This window comes from Pongo abelii, chromosome 3, assembly GCF_028885655.2.
Source record: "Pongo abelii isolate AG06213 chromosome 3, NHGRI_mPonAbe1-v2.0_pri, whole genome shotgun sequence".
Lineage (NCBI taxonomy): Eukaryota > Metazoa > Chordata > Mammalia > Primates > Hominidae > Pongo > Pongo abelii.
The window spans coordinates 8887533-8906225 of NC_071988.2; the positions used below are offsets into that span (position 1 = coordinate 8887533).

General features: G+C 48.1%; 1 protein-coding gene across 2 annotated transcripts in view; it reads right to left on the bottom strand.

The window, feature by feature from the left end:
* The window catches only part of SLC2A9 (solute carrier family 2 member 9), a 203032-nt gene that overhangs the window by 101571 nt on the left and 82768 nt on the right, over positions 1-18693 (bottom strand). For both annotated transcript variants that reach the window (XM_002814585.5, XM_024246464.3), the window contains exon 6: positions 11088-11220. In XM_002814585.5, coding sequence (XP_002814631.3) covers positions 11088-11220 — 133 coding nt within the window. The remainder of the gene's footprint in view (positions 1-11087; positions 11221-18693) is intronic.

Sequence of the window (18693 nt, forward strand, 5' to 3'; positions counted from 1 at the left end):
ATAGAAATTAGGGGTGGTGAAGGAGCACAAACATTCAGACCATGACAGCAACTTAGAATCAGACCCTTCAGAGCTTTGGGATGCTGTCCTCCCCCGCCCCCAATCCTGCCTGTCTCTCTCCCCTCCCCTCTCCTTCCTCCCTTCCACCTTTCCTCCTCTCTCTCTCAATCTCATCTGAAATTGAAAAACACTCATCATGCGCTCTGGCTTTCACCCAACCTTCCCTTCACCATCACTTTCATCAGAGCAAGATGGATGTCTGTGTCGCAAGTTTAGCAAATGCCAGGTCTTCCCCTAAAGACTGGTGGAAGGAAATGTAGCTCCTCACAGGCCCAGGGTCAAAAAGAGGGTAGGAGGGAGAGCCAGAAAGTCCTCTCTGTGCTTCCAACATGTCACAGAATTGGTGCTAAACTTGCAATTGCCTGTAGTGCAGTGTTGGAGGTGTGCTGTGATTGGTAAGTGGCCACACCTGTGCAGGCTCCTGTCCTCACAGTCCTGCCAGCTCCGGGCAGCGCTTGCACTAGGGTAAGGCTTGTGGCAGATGCTTCATGGGAGAGGCTGGTTTTCCTCTGGGTCTAGAATGCAGAGGTGCTCACAGCATGCTGGATGAAGGTAATGAACCCTACTCATATTTGCAGATGTCTAGTCTGGAGAAGGGAGTCTCCCAAGCGGACACGCCTGGATTGGATTTGCTTTCCTTGGCTCTGAGGTCAGAACAAGGGCCCCAGGCAAGAGCTCTGATGTGTGGGACCACAAGGAAGAACTTTCTGATGGATGTGTCCAAGGATGAACGTGTTTTTTGAGCAGTGAGTTCCCCATCCCTGAAGGTGTGCAAGAGGAGCCTGGTGACCACCTGTCAATCATATTGTGGAAGGGACCCAGGCATTGGAGAGGAAGATGAACAACAGGGTCGCTAAAGCAAGCCCAGAACCCCAGATGTGTGCAGGCTGTGTAGATGACTAGGAGGAGATGGGGCAATGTCACCCATGGGGTGGGAGGGGACAGAGCTGATACCTGCAGTTTAAACTGGCTGCCCTTGGAGAGAAAGGAAATGGCCTGGGAAATTGCTATCTATCAGCCCATTTAAAAATTACATGAGCTTATGGAAGGTAACTGTCTCAGAGGAGTTCATTCTCTTCACTCTCCAAGTCATTTAACAATAGTTCATCCAAGCCCTACCCCCTGAGTACATGTTCCCCACATTCTCCCTTCAATTTGAAAGTAAGAGGCCTTCCTATGGCTCACACCTCATGCATATTCCTAGCCATGTTCTAATCACTAACTCCAAAGAACTTGAAAGAGGAATGAGAAATTGCATTTCCCAACTGGGAAAAAAACCTCTGTGTAGCATGGCAAACTCCTGGGCTGGGAGAGGGAGCTGTTACATAATCAGATCTTGCCCCAGTTACAGATTCAACTTTATTCAAGAGGAGTCAAGAGACACTGAGCAGGGAAGAAGAGGCTAAGGTTTATTGTGTACCTACTGTATGCCAGGCTTTGTGTGAGGTGTCTTACAGAAACAGCCCTTCAAGGCGAGTGTGTTTCAGTCCACAGCTTCAGGGAGGTGAGGGAACGTGCCAACGTTCGCCCAGGTGAACAGTGAGGAGTTCATGCTCCAACCTAGATCTGTCTGATCTTTCTTTCCACACACCTCAAAAGAAATCTCAGGGCTGAGAGGCTAAGGAGCCAAATTCAGCTCATTTCCATTATCCAGCAGCTTGCGAGAGCTTGCTGTGCATCTGGCATGGGGTGCAAAGATCCACTGTGTTAAGGGAAGAATAAGGAACAGGTTCTGCTCCCAGGAGGTCTCTAGTGAGAGACAGACACGACTCACTACCACTTGAGTCGGTGGGGCTTGATGCCACATGGAGAGTGACTGCAGGGAGACCTGAAATGAGAATGACTATATATATATATGCCTTGCCTGACTTGGAAAATGTCATGGGGGCTAGCAGCCTACAAACTGCCTGTCCTTACTCCCTATAAATGACATCTCCTTACTCCCATGCTAGCAGAGTCCTGTTAGATTCCAGCAGTGAGAGGCACTGATGCATGGCTGAGTGTTAGAGGAAGAAAGGACCTCTTCTGCTAGTCAAAGTTCCAGCACCATCAGCTGTGGCTCCTGGTTAGCCTCAGAGGCTGTGGTTCCCACGTCATCTGTGCCAAGAACATCAGCCACGTTAGCGAGAGCAGCTCCAGCATCTGCCCTGCTGCCACGGTCATGCTTCCAGCAGTGTCAGTAAGAGATGGGATCAGTTCTTGAACCCAAACTCACCTGGCATCAAAACTGGCTCTGTAAGACCGCAGAATCTGGGATATGCATGGTGTGGCCCAAAAAGGAGGACAAAGTTTGACACAAATGGAATGTGACTGGAGGAAAGTAGCTGAACTCAGCCTCGGCGAAGAGGAGCTTCTTTTAGGCTTCAGAAGTTAGAAGTGAGCCAATGCCAATGCAACTCTTTCATTTTGCAGAGAGGTGAGCACTTTGAGGCCACTGGGCAGGCCAGTGGCTGAGCTGGGACTGAGCCCTTTCTCCTGGAAAGGGGAAGGAGTGAACACACGGGCTCCAGGGTAACTCTGCCCAACTCCTTTTGCTCTCCCAGCCCTACTGGCACCTCTGTAACCATTTCCGGGCATCCAGTGCCTCTCTGAAATATTATTTCCACTTTCCTGGGTGGAACATTGACCAATGCACTAGCTCTGTGACCTTGACAGTTCCTCACTGAGTCTTAGTCTCCTCATCTATAAAGCAAAAGGTAGAAAATTTGTAGACTTTTTAGTGGGGTGAGGACTAAGGTAATGGTTGCCATGTATCTAGCTCTATTCACTTCCTCTTGCTGCTACAGCAAATTACAATGGAGATTTATCATCTTCCAGTTCTGGCGGCAAGAATCCGAAGCAAGTGTCACTGGATTAAAATTGGGTGTTGCAGGGCTGTGTTCCTTCTGGAGGCTCTAGGGAGAATCCACCTGCTTGTCTTTTCCAGCTCCTATGATCCACCTGCATTCCTTGGCCCCTGGTCCCACTCCTCCATCTTCAACACCAGCAGCATTGGGCCAGCTCCTTCTCAGATTGCCACTTGTCTGGTTCTCTCTCTCTTTGCCTCCTTTTTCCACTTATAAGAACCCTTGTGATTGCAATGGGCTTACCCTGGTAATCCAGGACTACTCATTCCAAAGTCAGCTGATAAGCAGCCTTAATTCCATCTGTGACCTTAATTCCATCTGTGGCCCTAATTCCTTCATCATGTAACCTAACATATTCACAGGTTCTGGGAAGAAGGAAGTGGACATGTTTCAGGGCGGGGTGGAGGTCATTATTCTGCCTCCCACACTAGCATATAAGAGGATCAAAAAAAGGAAGCCATGAGATCTCCCAATCAAATCCCCTCTTTGTACAAAGCAAAATTCACAGCTTTGTCTGCCCACTGTACCACTCCACCTGGGTAAGCACAGAAATGATGCCAAGTAGACGAAGACACTATGTGTCTATTGGGGCCACTGGAGCAGATGCTTTCCTGGGTAGCTGGACACTTTTTTGGCCACAGATGGCTTTTTATTTTTTCTCAAACTACTTTGCCCTGCCTCTTGTGCCCTGAAACAGCTGTATCCCTAATCCCTCACTGTTCCTGGAGGAAGTTGCCATTCTGACAGAGGCCTGGGATTGATGCTGGAAGACCCCTTTGGTACCATCCAGCACTATCCTGGCCATGAGCAGATAAGGAAACAGTCATCTGGAGAGACGCAAGATGGCCAGTTAGTAGCAGAGCTGGATTTACCATGGGGAATTTTTTAATTTTTATTTTACTTTAAGTTCCAGGATACATGTGCAGAATGTACAGGTTTGTTACACAAATAAACGTGTGCCATGGTGGTTTGCTGCACCTATCAACCTGTCATCTAGGTTTTAAGTCCTGCATGCATTAGCTGTTTGTCCTAATGCTCTCCCCTCGCCCCCTGCCTACAGGCCCTAGTGTGTGTTGTTCCCCTCCCCGTGTCCATGTGTTCTCATTGTTTGGCTCCCACTTATGAGTGACAGCATGCGGTGTTTGGTTTTCTGTTCCTGTGTTAGTTTGCTGAGGACAATAGCTTTCAGCTTCATCCATGTGCCTGCAAAGGATATGATCTAATTCCTTTTCATGGTTACATAGTATTCCATGGTATATACGTACCACATTTTCTTCATCCAGTCTATCATTGATGGTCATTTGGATTGGTTCCATGTCTTTGCTATTGTAAACAGTGCTGCAGTAAACATTTGTATGCATGTGTCTTTACAGCACAATGATTTATATTCCTTTGGGTATATGCCCAGTAATGGGATTGCTGGGTCAAATGGTATTTCTGGTTCTAGATCCCTGAGGAATCGCCACACTGCCTTCCACAATGGTTGAACTAATTTACATTCCCACCAACAGTGTAAAAGTGTTCCTATTTCTTACTGGGGGGGTTCTGAGCCCACTTAGCGCTCATTCTGTGCCATCTCACTGCCCCTCGGAGATGGAGCAATGACACTTATAACCACCTGCTGTGGGAGCCTGTGGGTGGTGGCAGAGCCCAAACACCTGCTTCCAGGAGCCTTGGGACTGACACTAGTCCCTGCCCCTATGTGCCTTGGTTCTGACCTCAGAACCTGGAGCTGAGCTGGTTCTTAGAGAGCATCTTGTTCTACCTCTGATGGCACAGGTGGAGAAACACAGCCCAGAGAGGCATTGTGACCAAACCAGAACTCCTGACCCCTGCCCAGTGTGCAACACTCAGATCTCAGTCTCTGCACCTGCCATGTGGAAGAACTCAACAAGACTGATGTCCAAGAAGTCACTGGTGAGGAAGCCCAGGAGATGCCGCATGTTGTTTTAGGACGTGTGACCCTAAACATATGCTCCCAGCACCGTCTCGCCTGCAGACGCGCCCAGTCAAACCTGATGGGTCCCAGGACCTCATGCTGGGGGCTTAACAGTTTCCATTCCACTCTTTCCTGCAGGAAGCTCTGTGGCTCATAAAACATTAAAATGAGCACTGCTGCCATTTCACGAAATGCCCAGCCTGTGAAGAATGGGTTAAGGGATTTTTGGGAGCTGTTGTGTCTGAACACACCAGGCTCATCTGGGAGGCACATCCATGAATCTCCTTCCTCATTAGCATGGCAGCTTTTCACCCTAGGCCCCCAGATGGGGCAGTTGTCTTACGCTGCCTCCTGTGAGAAATTGGAGCCCTTCTGCCAGAATACCATTGCTATGGGTGGAATGTTTGTGTCCCCCCAGAAGTAAAAAGTTGAAAATGAATCCCCAAACTGATGGTATCAGGAGGTGGGGCCCTTGGGGAGGTGATCAGGTCAGGGGGGCAGAATCCTTACGAACAGGACTCGTGCCTTTATAAAAGAGAATTACAAAGCACTCTGATATCCATGATCTGATATGATCATTTCCCTGGGCCCTAGAGATAAGCATTCACAGGCAAGAAAACTGAGCCTTTGAGATAATGGGCAGCTTTCCTGAGTCACACAGCTGTGGTATGGGGAAGACGGGGCTGGACCCCAGCTCTGCTAACTCTCAGCTAACCCTGGGCCACATGCTGTGACACACAGTAGGCCTTCCAGAGAGCCAGGTAGCATGATGATACTAGCAGCAACATTACCAGGTACAAAGAGGGGAAGAAAAGTGTGTCAACTTCATGGCTGACACCAGAATGTTTCTCAAGCACTGTCATGGCTAAGAAAAATATTTAGATGAATGTCTGGGGCAGAAGGTGTCTGCTGGATGTTTGCATGTGTGCTGGTTCCAGCTTCAGAAGGGGCGGGAAGGTGCTCAACATGCTAGAGGGAGGAGAAATCAGGGCTCCAGGGGCATCTAAGAAAGCAGAGGGGATGATGAGCAGAGATGACAGGGAGAGGAAAGAGGAGGCTGTGAGTGGCAGGATGGAGCGACTCCCCCCACCACCCTGAAATCTTTGATACGGTCTCTAAACTCTCAGGTGATTTGTTGTACATGGGTGCTGTTGTTTTTGAGAAAACCAAAGAAGGTACTGAATTTCAAGTTGGGACTATCATGGTCATCCCAAGAGCAACAGAACTGGTCCCCAAGAAGCAGAGGAGACTCAAAGCACAGGGATGCTCTGATAGGTAAAGAAATGTTGAACTTCCTTCCCTGTGCTGTGGAATTAAAGGTACAGTTGAGAGCTTCCTCCCAGCTCTCAGGGGCGCAGAGACCCCCAGCAATCTCAAAGGTTGCATGGGAATGGCACCCACCACAGGCACAACATAGAAAACATCCTCTGCTTCAGCGAAACCCTCAGCAATTCTCTAAATCTAAAGTGAGGCTAGTCCTTACAGCAAGAGTTGCTTGCTCTTTAGAACGAAGAAGTGTGTGAGCAATTTCTAGGCACGCCTTTGTGCTCTGAGGGCTGAAGGCTTTGGTAGGGTGGTCTCCGAGCTATGTTTTCCCACCCCTTTTTGGCCCTTGGGTTTTCTGTAGTAGACACTTATCTCTGTGGGCCGCTGTTTCTTCACTCAGCACCCTGTCCCAACAAGTTGTCTCTCTAGCCAGGGAAAAGGGAGTCCTGGGGCTTAGCTAGTCCATGGGCCAAAATGAGGAGACTGTCAGAGGCCACCCGTCTTGGCTCACATCTTAGAAATGAAACAGAGCAACAGTGAGGGAGGAGGGCGCTGGTCTTCCGGGAGCAGGTGACTGCCAGCAGAGACCGAGAGAAGACCTCTGAGGCAGTGCATTCCCACCTCCCTCTGCCCAGCTCCCTCTGCCCGGTTTAGGAGATGGGGACATCTTTATCATTGACAAGGGCAAGCATGGAACATTACACAGCCCCTCTTCTCTCCTCAGCCATCTCCCAGTGGGTATAGGTGAGCTGAGGGCCTCCAGATAAGGCCACCACAGACGGCAGGGCCTGAAGAGCTAGCTGATCACCCCGTGGCCTCCCTCCTGGGTTCTGCGTTGGTTGTTGGTGGGTGAGTTTGGTGCACAGAGGAGGGAGTAAACGAGGAGTTTACCTCTGTTGCCCCTCCCTCACCAAGAGCCTACAAAGCACAAAGCCCAGCTCCCTCACGCATCAGTGGCCTCCATTTGTGCCTGCATTTACCTGGGCCTGCCCGTATCTATGATGTCTACACTTCTGTGATCACACAGATTCTTTTATATTCTCTTTGTTCCCCCCGTGAACATTATGTCCTAAGCATGCCTTCATAATGCTACAGTCATCTATAATTGCTTGTTAAATAAGTGAATTAAATTGGCATCGGGATACCATTTTCAGTTTTAAGTAGATACACGGTTACTTACCTAACTGCTCTTAGATGAAAGGGATGCAAATCTGGAATTTAACCCTGGCTTAATATATAAAGTCATAATATTTCAGGGGAAATTTTCTGTGTCTCCAGCCCAAGGATTAATGATCTTTTGCTATTTTTTTTTTTTTTTTTTTGAGACGGAGTCTCGCTCTGTTGCCCAGGCTGGAGTGTAGTGGTGTAAGCTCCGCCTCCCAGGTTCATGCCATTCTCTTGCCTCAGCCTCCCGAGTAGCTGGGACTACAGGCACCTGCCAACACGCCCGGCTAATTTTTTATATTTTTAGTAGAGACAAGATTTCACCGTGTTAGCCAGGATGGTCTCGATCTCCTGACCTCGTGATCCGCCCACCTCAGCCTCCCAAAGTGCTGGGATTACAGGTGTGAGCCACCGCGCCCGGCCGATCTTTTGCTATTATGGTTGTCTTTATGTGCACGTTATATCTTATAAATAAGAGTCACACACATGCTCAAGGCAGCACCCTGCACTTCAGTGAATTCAGGTTTGAATGAGACAAACTGAGTTAGAATCTCGCTTCTGTGATGAACTATCTGTGGTATCTTAGGCAAGCTACTCAGCCTCTGAGTGGTCATTTCTGTGTCTGCAAAGTTTTGGAGATGTATTGGAGATCACAGAAGCAAAGCACCATGTGTATTGCAGACACTGGAGGCTGGGATTCTCCTAAACTGACAAGGGTGGCATAAATAAATAAGACCCAGGGCCTGGGACTCATTCCCTGCCACTATGAACTAGGGGTGGGGATGGAGTGGGGATAGGAACATCCCGAAAGGGGCCTCTTGTCTAAAGTGATTGTGTTGATGGCCCAAGTTCGTGGCCTCCCTACGTTTATGTCCCCTACCCTAAAACTTTGTAGCCCCCTTCCACTCTGACTTTGGGTTAGCTATGTGACTTACTTTGGGCAATAGGATTTTAGGAGATTTCAGGCTTAGAGAAACCGCTTGTGTTTTCCATTTCCTCTCTGATTACCATGAGAATGTGCCCTGCTGGCCAGCTGGGGATGAGGTACGTTGAACAGAGCTAAGGCCAACCTAGGTCAGCCAGTTGACCACCAGACATGTGAGTGAACTTCACCTGGCCCCAAGAAGGATTTTAAGGTCAAGCCCTACTAAGATTAACAGAACAACACTGTTGACTTATAGGTTTGTGAACTAAGGAACGCTATTATCTAAAGCCAATGTGTTTTGGGTGTTTTGTTATGCAGCATTATTACAGTAATAGTTGACTAACACAGGGCCTCTTTTCCCCAAATTATCAACAGACTGGATAAGGGGTATCTCCCACAGTGCCGAGCATGGTGCTAAGTAATAAAGTGCATTTTGTTTACATTCATAAGTTCCAGAGCCAGACTGTCAGAATTCCAGTGCTGTCATTGGCTAGCTAGCTTTATGTCCTTGGCCAAGTTATCCCATCCTCGTTTTTTTTTTTTTTTTTCAGGTCTTAAAATGGGAATAAAAATATGACCTACTTTCTATGGTTGTTGTGATGATTTAATGAGCTAATATATGTGAAGTGCTTAGAATGAAATAGTTTTCAATACAGATGAGCCATTAGTGGGTGTTTCTGTCCATCTCCCTTAACTAGACCTTCACCCTCCCTCACTCGTGGGAGGCAGGAATGTCATCTCATACCGCTGTCTTACCCTGTCACCTGGCAGAATGCCCAACATGCTAAATATCCATTGCTTGCTGAATGTCTGGAGTAAAATTAGCACTTTTATAGGTACAGATGAGAATTTCAATAAGCTATTTCAACTTAAGGCCAATATGTTTGTTTTTTTTATAGAGTGCACATGTATATTTATCATGTTTTGTAACTATACTTCTCCCTCACTCCCTACTGTGCTATGAAATAAAATTTTTGAAATCTTCTTCACTGTCTAGGATTGACATACACTATTCATTCCAACTGTACTTAATTGAAACATTTCTCAAGAGTTTTTCCTGAGCAGAGCCAGATGGGGTACAGGTTACCCTCCCAGGCCAGTAGAGACAGAGCTGGAGGCCTCACCCTCTTCCAATAATGTGCAGCCCAGGTGCATCTAGAATCAGATCCTCTTGGTTCTCTCTCTTAGTCACCTTCTTTTTACTCCAGAGACTCTGCCATCTGACAACCATCTGAACCAAACTTTTAGTTGGTTTTTCTCCTCACTGGCCACATGGGAAGCACCTGGTACAATAGCCACTACTTCTGTTTCTTGGTATCTCTCTGTGCACAAGGGGTGTTGAAGGAAAATCTTCCTTGGGTTCCAATCCTTTGGTTACTAACGGGTTTAAGATTGGGGGTGGGAGTTACTAACCAGGGTCCTCTGGAGAAAAGAGGGCTCAAGTCCTAGGTCTATCACCAAGCCATAGGCAGAATTTTGTGTATATGGCCACTGTATTGAAGAAAACACTATCATTTCCATCATATTTTCAAAAGCCTCTATAAATCTCATAAACCAAAACCCACAGCTTTGGGAAATGGACCTCATCCCTGTAAGCCTCAGTGTCTTCATCTGCAAAATGAAGGTAATAACAATTACCTTCTCTGACTTCACTTTAGAGAAATGTTATAAATGAGAAAATGAATCTGATCCATAAACTGCTAGACAAATAGAGGTAATTGTTAATATTTCATTATGCCATTTGTTAACTCAGAAAATACTTAGGTAGTGTGAATTTCAAAAGATGTTACACAAATTGTATACATAATTCTCAAGTTTTTTCCTGGATTTGGACATAGGTGAAATTTAGAACTAAAATGCACAGAGTTCTCAGTAATAATGATAGCAGATAATACTATGAACCTTATATGCACCATCTAATTCAATCCTCACAATGGCCCCACGAGGGAAGTTTATGTCATTTCCTTTTTACAGATGAGGGTTCTGAGGCTCAGAAAGGTTTAAAAAATTGCTCAAGGTCAGACAGCAGAGCTGGATGTGAAGGTAGTGCTGGTTACCTTCACATGCCTAACTAACCATGGTGCTGTCAACTGCGTCTCATTTTATAAAACTAAAAGAATGAGAATGTGATTGTTCATTCTGCATTGTTTATCTCTAGGTAAACATAATTCTCTCAAAAAACATAATTTTGCCTTTTCAGGGCTCTTTAGAGAGATGTCTCTCATTCCGAAAGCCAGGCTTTGAATCTGACTCAGCATCCCTCCATTTAGGGCATTTAAAGAAAGCTACGTGAGACAACTCCCAAGTCCCTTTGCGAGCCTTATTTTCCTCTCCTGTAAAATGAGTGTATACTCCTTCCTCCCTCGAAGGACTGCTGGCAAGGTCCCATGGGTCATTGTGCAGAAGCACTCAGACCAGTGCCTGGTGGGATCTGGTGTTCATTCTGTGCTTGCATCTTTTCCTTTCCTGGCATGTAAATATTAAGACAGAGGAAGTCAGCGAAGGGAGAAGGAGCAGAAGGAGGGCCGCCATGCACCTAAGCCACTCAGAAGTTTCAGATGGCTTCATCTCTGTGGCTGGGAACAACCAGAGAGGTGGTAGTGAGACACTATACAGAAGTGAGGGGATCTGCATCTTCTCTTGTCTGTTCTGGCTTTTCCAGACTCCCTGGGAGACTCTCTGGGTGACTCTGTGTCCCCTCTCTGTCCCCCAGCAAGGCTGTTGGGAAGATGAAATGAGAAGGTACCCTGTGACACCAAGCCCAGTGCCTGCAAAAAGGAACAATGACAACACCCCTTCCTGTGCCCATTGGCCCAGGTCCCAGCATGCCTTGCAGTGCTGACCTATGCAGGGGCTGGAGCTGTGCAGGAAAGGGAAGGGCCCTCACCTTTCACAGCTCTCGCCTCATTGTGCTTCTCCAAGAGCAGGTAGCGTGGGCTGTCCGGGAGAAAGGGAAGGCTCAGCAGCTGGACAACGGCAGGGACCACAATCACTCCAAACAGGTATGGCCAGGTACTCTCCTGCGGGAGAAGGAGATGCTGCTGAGTGCAGTGGCCTTTGGTCATTGTTGAGGGGACTGGGCCACTGGACCAGGTTGTTTCGACCGTGCAGAAGGTCTTCCTGCCCAGCATGATCCCAACGAACAAAGGCTGAGAGAAGGAACTGGGCCAGGTTGGGCACCAGTCCCATGTATATAGCGTTTTCCATGCATGAGTCCAGAGACTCCTCAGAGTCCCCTGTGAGATAGTGACCTGCGTGGTAGCTCTGAAAAGCAGGTGGCTCAGGTTGGCCAAGGCCACTCAGGGGCCGCTTGACCCCACCTCCCTGGGGAACCATGGTGAGCCTGGGGGATCTTAGGGTCTCCTTCTCTTCAACACCAGGGCTGCCTCCTGGGCTGCCCCAAGAATGGAGCCTGCATGTGGAGGTGACATGGGCACCACCACTAGATATCTAGATGCCCACGACATTCAACCATCTCTGTCTTGTCAGTGAGGACACAAGAAGGGCAGCTGGAGCTCTTGCAGACCCCATGGGAGTGAGGAAGAGGGGGCCTGTGGGGCACAGCTTACCCCTTAGGGAGAGGAGGCCTTTCACTTTCCAGCCAGCTATGAAAGGCAAACAGATCCCTATGACACACACTATTTAAGAGGCACTTGATGCACTCCAGACAGTGACATCCCCTGCAGTGCAGCTTAAATACAGCCCAGAGCACATGTTACGATGCCCGTCAAGGTAGTGTTCTTCCTGATCTGCTTTCTTCCTACCCAGGTTTACAAATAAGCTCTCACTGTGCCACTGAAAGAAGAGAATCCCATTCACAATGCAGTTCTGATCATGAGATGGAGGAAAAACCAGGACCTCAATGCCGCATCCTTGATATGTTTATTTCCCAAGAAGGTACAAGGAGATGGCCAAGGGCAAAATAAGACACACTCAGACCTGAAAAGACTTCACATGATGGGCAGAGGCTCTGTTGGCTTCAGGTGGGGCCCATGGGAAGGTACCCTCAGGATCCTGGGGCATCAGAACCGGCAAAGCCTGGGGACAGCCTCCCCACCTCTCCCACAGCTGCCCGCTGGGAGGCAGGGCTTCCCTCTGCTGCTCTCCCAAGACTCGCTCCCTACTGAGGTCCATGGTAACAGAGACTTTTGCAAGTTCTAGGATCCCATGAGGGGACAGCAGCAGGGCCCCAGGGCCCAGAGTGAGTGGGGACGTGGCCTGCCGGGGGCACACGGCCAGCAGCTGGTCCAATCTTCATCTCCATCTAAGGGGTGCCTTAGATTTGATTCCCTTTTCTGTATCTAATAACAATTTTTATTCACAAAACTCTGGTTCCGTCAGCCGGCATAGCCCTTCCATCGCCCTTTGAGGAACTGGCAAGGCCAATATCAGCTTTCTAGTTTCAGGAGGAGCTCTCGCTAGAAGGCTGGGAGGGGTAGGCTAGGGCTGCTGGGGGGCTGGGAGGGCCAGGGACAGGGGAGTAGGGAGTGACTGCGCATGGGTGTGGGGTTTCATCTAGGGTGATGCAAATACCCTGGAATTAGGGAAGGCCGATGGTGGCCCAACTCCGTGAAGATACCAAAACCCACTGAGTTGTATACTTTAAAAGGATGAATTTTATGATATGTGTGTCATAGCTTGATTAAAAAGAAAGACCAGGAAGAAAAAACCCCAACATACATAGGAGTGGAATTTCCACTAGGCCTGTGTGTGTGGTGGTGTTGATTTTATTTTCTCTCGGGGTTTGGCTGCCGTCTCAGTAAGGGTAAAAACAGAATCTGAGAAAACACGAGGGAACCAACCCCATGAAGCTCATACCACATGCCAGGTGTGGTGTGAGCCCTTCCCACGGCTGTCTCCTTTCACTGCACAGCTGCCAGCCCCACATACAGGCAGCACTCCTGCTGCAAGTTAAAGGTGTGGGGGGCGATTCCTGTGCTGAGGCCTCCCAGCCAGGAGCCACACAGGTGGAAATCGAGCCCAATATTTTCCCACAGTATCATCACATAGGGGGCACTTCCCAGGGGTAGTGTTTTTGGAGCTGCCACTGGGTGGAAGGGCACCCCCAGCGTAGGAACAGCATGTACAACCACACAGAGGCATGATCCGCCCAGGCTCATTGGGGAAAAACAACTGCAGTGGAAACGCAAGGTCAGGGGATGCTAGAGATGTGGGAGCTGAGGCTGGAGGCTTGAGCAGAGGCCAGGTCATGGGTGGCTTTGCTGCTTTCCATGGCTCTTGGACTTGGCTTGAGGACAACGGGAGCCTTTGAGGGGTCTATGCACTAGCTGAGATGGACACTCTCTATTTCCTTGAATCTACAATTCAGTGTTTTTGGAATCTTATAGTCAGCGGGTATGTTTAACATTGCATGACTTATTCCTGAAAGGATGTTATCAAGTTTATGGCATAGCCTTTGATCCCTGGTGTCTTAAATACAAGGACATGTGGACTCTTTCTCAAGGTGGGTTGCATGGGTGACTATGGTCTTATTTCTACCTCTGGAGAAAAGGTGGATTCTTTAAATCTCAGGGTGGGCAGCCCCCGGATTGGGATGCCAACATTTCTGAACTGGGAAAGGACAATGGCAGTGGCCACTCTGCACACATCCCCGGGATGAACAGCGGAAAAGGTGAGGGTCAGGAGTGTCCAGAGTGGAGCTCAGATAAGAGTTTACTCCAGAGGGACTGAACTTGGCCAGCAGCAGAGTCTGTGAACTTGGCTTTTTCCAGCAAGTGTTCAGAGATTTCCTGGAGATATTAGCTGGCTGCAGGGAGAGGTGTTGTAGTTAGGAGAGATTATTCCCCTCAACTTCTACCAAGAAAAGTGCGACTGGGTGTGTGGGTAGGGTGTGTGTTGAATGAAGTGTTTCCGTCCATATTATACATGTGGCCCACCCAAATAATAAAAATAGCTAGGATGACCGGTACACACGTCATCTCAATGAGTAAGTCTGCCTCCCCTGCTCACTCATTCCTGCCGTGGGGCCACAATAAAGGCTCTGCTATGCCCTGTGCTTTATGGAAGAATTTCTGATAATGAACATGCACATCTTCTCTCCCAATGACAGTGGGAAAGATGTAATCGCCATCAGCAACCCTTACTGAGTAGGGGCTTGTAGCCAGGGTCAGGGCAATCTAGTGAGTGGCTATGGGCACAGCTCTCTTGCAGGCCGTCTGGATCTGAATTCTGCCTCTACCCCCACTCACCGTGCTGTGGGCAAGTTATCGAAATGCCTATGCCTCAGTGTTCTCATCTGTAAAATGGGGACAGTGACAACACGTATTCCTAGGGAGGATTGCTGTTGGGAGGATTTAGTCCATGAATGGCTGTCGGGAGTGCTGAGCACAAGCCTGCACACACTGTAGGTGTTCAACAGGAAAGAGTGGCTTTTATTACCAAGCACGTTGGATAGTTCATCTCTTCTCATCCTCACAACAGCTCACAGACAGAGAGCCTGTGATTATCTCCACTATACGGAAATATTAACTGCAGCACAGAGGGGTTCAATAGCTCATTGAGGCCACAACTCGGTCATAGAGGCATGACTGGCCACCAAGTCTGAGATCCCAGAGTCTGAATTCAAATCCAGGAGGCCTGATAAGATATACCTAGTGATCAGGGAGGAGCCACAAGGCCACCAGACTCAGGGGAAGAGCCAGGAGAGCTTGGTCTGAACTTCTTCCATCTGACCCAGGCCTAAGACCCTCAGTGGCCCTCGATGGAGCTCCTGGGCACTTGGTCCCAACACAGAGCTGAGGCCTGAGCGTTTTACATTAGATGTGCATGGCCTGAAGGCAGAGACCTGCTAGCACACAGTAGCGGTTCAATACATGTCTATTGAAGGAGCAAATCAGCGTGGGAAAGGGCTTTCCTACACACTGGTCCCTTTCACAAACAGCCCTTGCCATTTTCAGACAGTGGCCTCTGAGTGTCTTTTTCAGGGGCTGTTCAAAAAGGAAGGCATATTACTCGCCTGACACAAGACCATGAGGTGCCACCAAACAACAACCTCAAAGATGAGTCTTTGTGGTGTCGGTCCAGCCTGCTGGGTTTGGTAAAGCCCTAGACTGTCCATCTAGGAGAACATGGGCAGAGTCTTTGCACCTGCTATTTCACTCAGGAGGAAAGAAAAGGATAGTCTTGTTGGCCAAGGTGATTTTTAACTCCCAGTCAGGTCAGGTGAATGGGCTTTGCAATAACTCTATTATCTTGTTCTTTAATCTGCAAGGTTTCCATGTTTTAAATAGACTTCTGGGTCATATTTTCCCCAAGCTATAGACTACTTTAGTCCATAAATAATATCATCCTGGACTATGATGAATCAGCAAAAAATGTTTAAGTAGAGTTGAAATCATTACTCTTACCCCAAGTCAAGTTCTTATAAAGGATGTTCCAATATGCTCATGGGCCCCCAGACAAGGGAGCATGGTGAGGGGGTTGATGCTGGCTGGGCCGCTTATGCCACTGACAGCAAAAGGGCTCCAGAGGTGGCCATTGCTCCATGCTGCTGGATTGGAAAGGGGAAGAGCAAGCCCTACCTTACACAGCTATTTGGGGGATTAAATGAAATGCTCTTCTTTATATTTCTTCATATTTAGGCTCTTATTCTAATAATGGCTGACATTGATCAAGTGGGCTCCACAGGCCCAGCTCCCTGCTAAGTGTGTTACAAATGTAACCTTGTGTTACATAAGAACAGTCCAGAATGTCACCTAAATACAACCTTGATCTTTGTCTCCTTGTTTCTCGAAAATTTAATCAAATTTAATCCCTGGGGCTTTATTTCCCTGCCCCATTCTATTCCCATTCATGAGAAAAGGCTCATGTCTTTTCTGCTGAAACTGAGCAGAGTCCTATCCTAGAATCACAATTTCAATTTAGACATCAGAATGGCCAGTACAAAATAATAATCAAAATCAACCGAATTGAATGGATTGACTGACACATCTTCCATCTCCCATACCCCTTCCTCCAAGCCTGCTTTAGGCTAGAAGCCTGCAGTGGAAAGAGCTGGGGTGGGAGGTAGATGGTTGACTTCTCTATTTCTCTTCTCCTTCCTACCCCTCTTCCCCAGCCTTGCTAGCCAGTATCTGACCCCTGTAGGGACCAAGTGTGTGAGGCTGTACGTTGGGACTCTGGGGCCAATGGACATGTAAAACTGATATTGTTTCCTCATGAGCACTTTCTGAGGGTTCTGGAGTGTCCCAACCTTGGGACCACCCACTTGCCCCTGCAGTTGTCCTAGCCTGCAGGTTTGCAGGTGCTCTTTCTCTGTCTCTGCTGCAAGGTGTACATCTCTTTCTGTCTCTGCGCTGCAGCTCAAGGGATCCAGGATCAAGGCTGCTCTGTGTATTTGTGAAAGGTGCACTCAGTACTCAGCTCCCTGATAAGGGGGTAAGATGAGGCTAAATCCAGCCCACTCTGACTCCCAACCTAGGTGGCCATGAGGTTAGTGTATTAATATTAATAATGTTTTATGTGTTCTGTATTTTATTTCGCTTTCATATTGTATGACCTTTCTGATTTCAGAGAGACCGACCTTTCTTGAGCAGTTATTAATAGCAGCTCCCTAGCTATTAACAACTCTTGGAGCTAGTAAACAACCTGGGAGCACGCCTTTCCTATGCAAACCCACCATTCCAAAGTCTATACTCCAATCACTTCCTTATCAAACTCTCACATTCTGAGCCAACATTTCCCCTCCACAGGCCACTCCAGAGCCAGGTATCAGACAACTAGGGAACAGCCCTGTAGCCCAGAGCCTGGCAACATGATCTCAAGCCTGCCTCCCCTGCTCACTCTTTCCTGCCATGGGGCCACAATAAAGGCTCTGGTGCAGGCTGTCCCCTCCCTCTTTCTGCCTCCTGACTGACCCAGTGCTTCCCTGCGTGGCCCTGCATGGTGTGGTATGTCCCCTCCTCTAGGGAACTGTGAGTAATAAATTCTTCTTTCAAATACGGTTGCCTCCATGTCCATCACCTCGCCATACAGGATTAATACAAATTCTGGGTAAATTTTAGAACAGCTCGTTGCCCCTCCCACTCAGGCCTGTATGTTCTTGCTGTAGGTGGCCACTTACTTCTTTCTAAACACCACCCCTCCAACCCCTTACCTTCCATGACACACTCTCCCTGGTTCTCTTCCAGCTTCTCGGGATACTTATCCAAGGTTTTGAGGCAAGCCCCCCTCTCATTCGTCTCACACACATCCCCCAGGCAGTGATTCTTGAACTTGGCTGCCCATTGGAATCACTTGGAGAGTTTTTACAAACTACTGACACTCATTTCCTACTCTCAGAGATTTGGGGTTAATTGGTCTGGGGGTGCGGCTTAGGTGTTGGGGTTGTTCAAGCTCTCCAGGTAACTCTAATGTAGAGCTATTTGACGGCCACTGTCCTAGGGCTTCCCCCACACCTGCGTCACCTGCAGTGGATGGTGGCGCATGGCCCAGAACTGACAGGCTTGTCTTATAGCTGCTGGGAGCATTGCTGGCTGTGGACCACTGCTGGGCCTGTCCTCTTGAATTGCCCTTGAAGGATGTTTTCTCCACCAAGGCTACCCAGCCCTCCCCAAGAACAAACTGCATCCAATGGCTGACTGATGTGGAGGCATAAAGATCTGTTCCCCCACCTCCAAATTATCCCACTCTGATGGGCCATCCCAGCTCCAGAGCTCCCTGTGGGCTCAACTGAGACCTCTGTTGTGCCGAGGGTTGCTCACCTTTTCTCTCTGCTGAATCCAGGTCCCATCTCTTCCCCTGCAGGCATTGATCTGAGCTCATTCTCCAATCAGCTTCCTGTCCACATCTCCATCTCAGGGTCTCTTTTCTGGGGAACTCATCCTAAGACACATCTATGGGCCCATGATTTCAAATCTTCATGTCCATCCATACATCTGACAAAAATTATTTACTTGGCCAAACATTAGTCAGGCCATTGAAACTTCCCCTAGGCCCATCTGTGTACTTCCCTGTAAAATACAGCTTTAGCAAAGGATGCTCCTAGGCCATTTTAGCAAGAACCCCTTTCTGCAGCACATCTATCCACTCATCCTTTACATTATAGCATTCCCTCCTGTGGATGACTTCTCTATCTGGTACCAATTTCCATTAAAGCACTTGTTACTCTGCATAGCAACGTGCTTTTTATGGGTGTGTTTCCCTATAGACGGAGCTCCTGAAGGGCCACCTGTTGCCTTCTTCCTTTATTTATCTGCCCAGTGCCAGGTACAAGGCAGGTGTTTAGTAAATGCCTGTTTACTGAATGCATGTTGGGGAGGATAAATGACAGCACAGATAAGAGATGCTCCAGCTAGATACAGAAATCCCTGAAACAATAGACACTCCTGCTCTTAAAATACTTTTTATGAAAATGCTAAAACTGTACTATATGTTGCTCTATTAGAGGGCTAATGTTTTATAGTATTATAAATAATATTTTCCCACAAAGTATTATTATAATTTCCAGTCCAGAGAAGAGAAAATGGAGACCT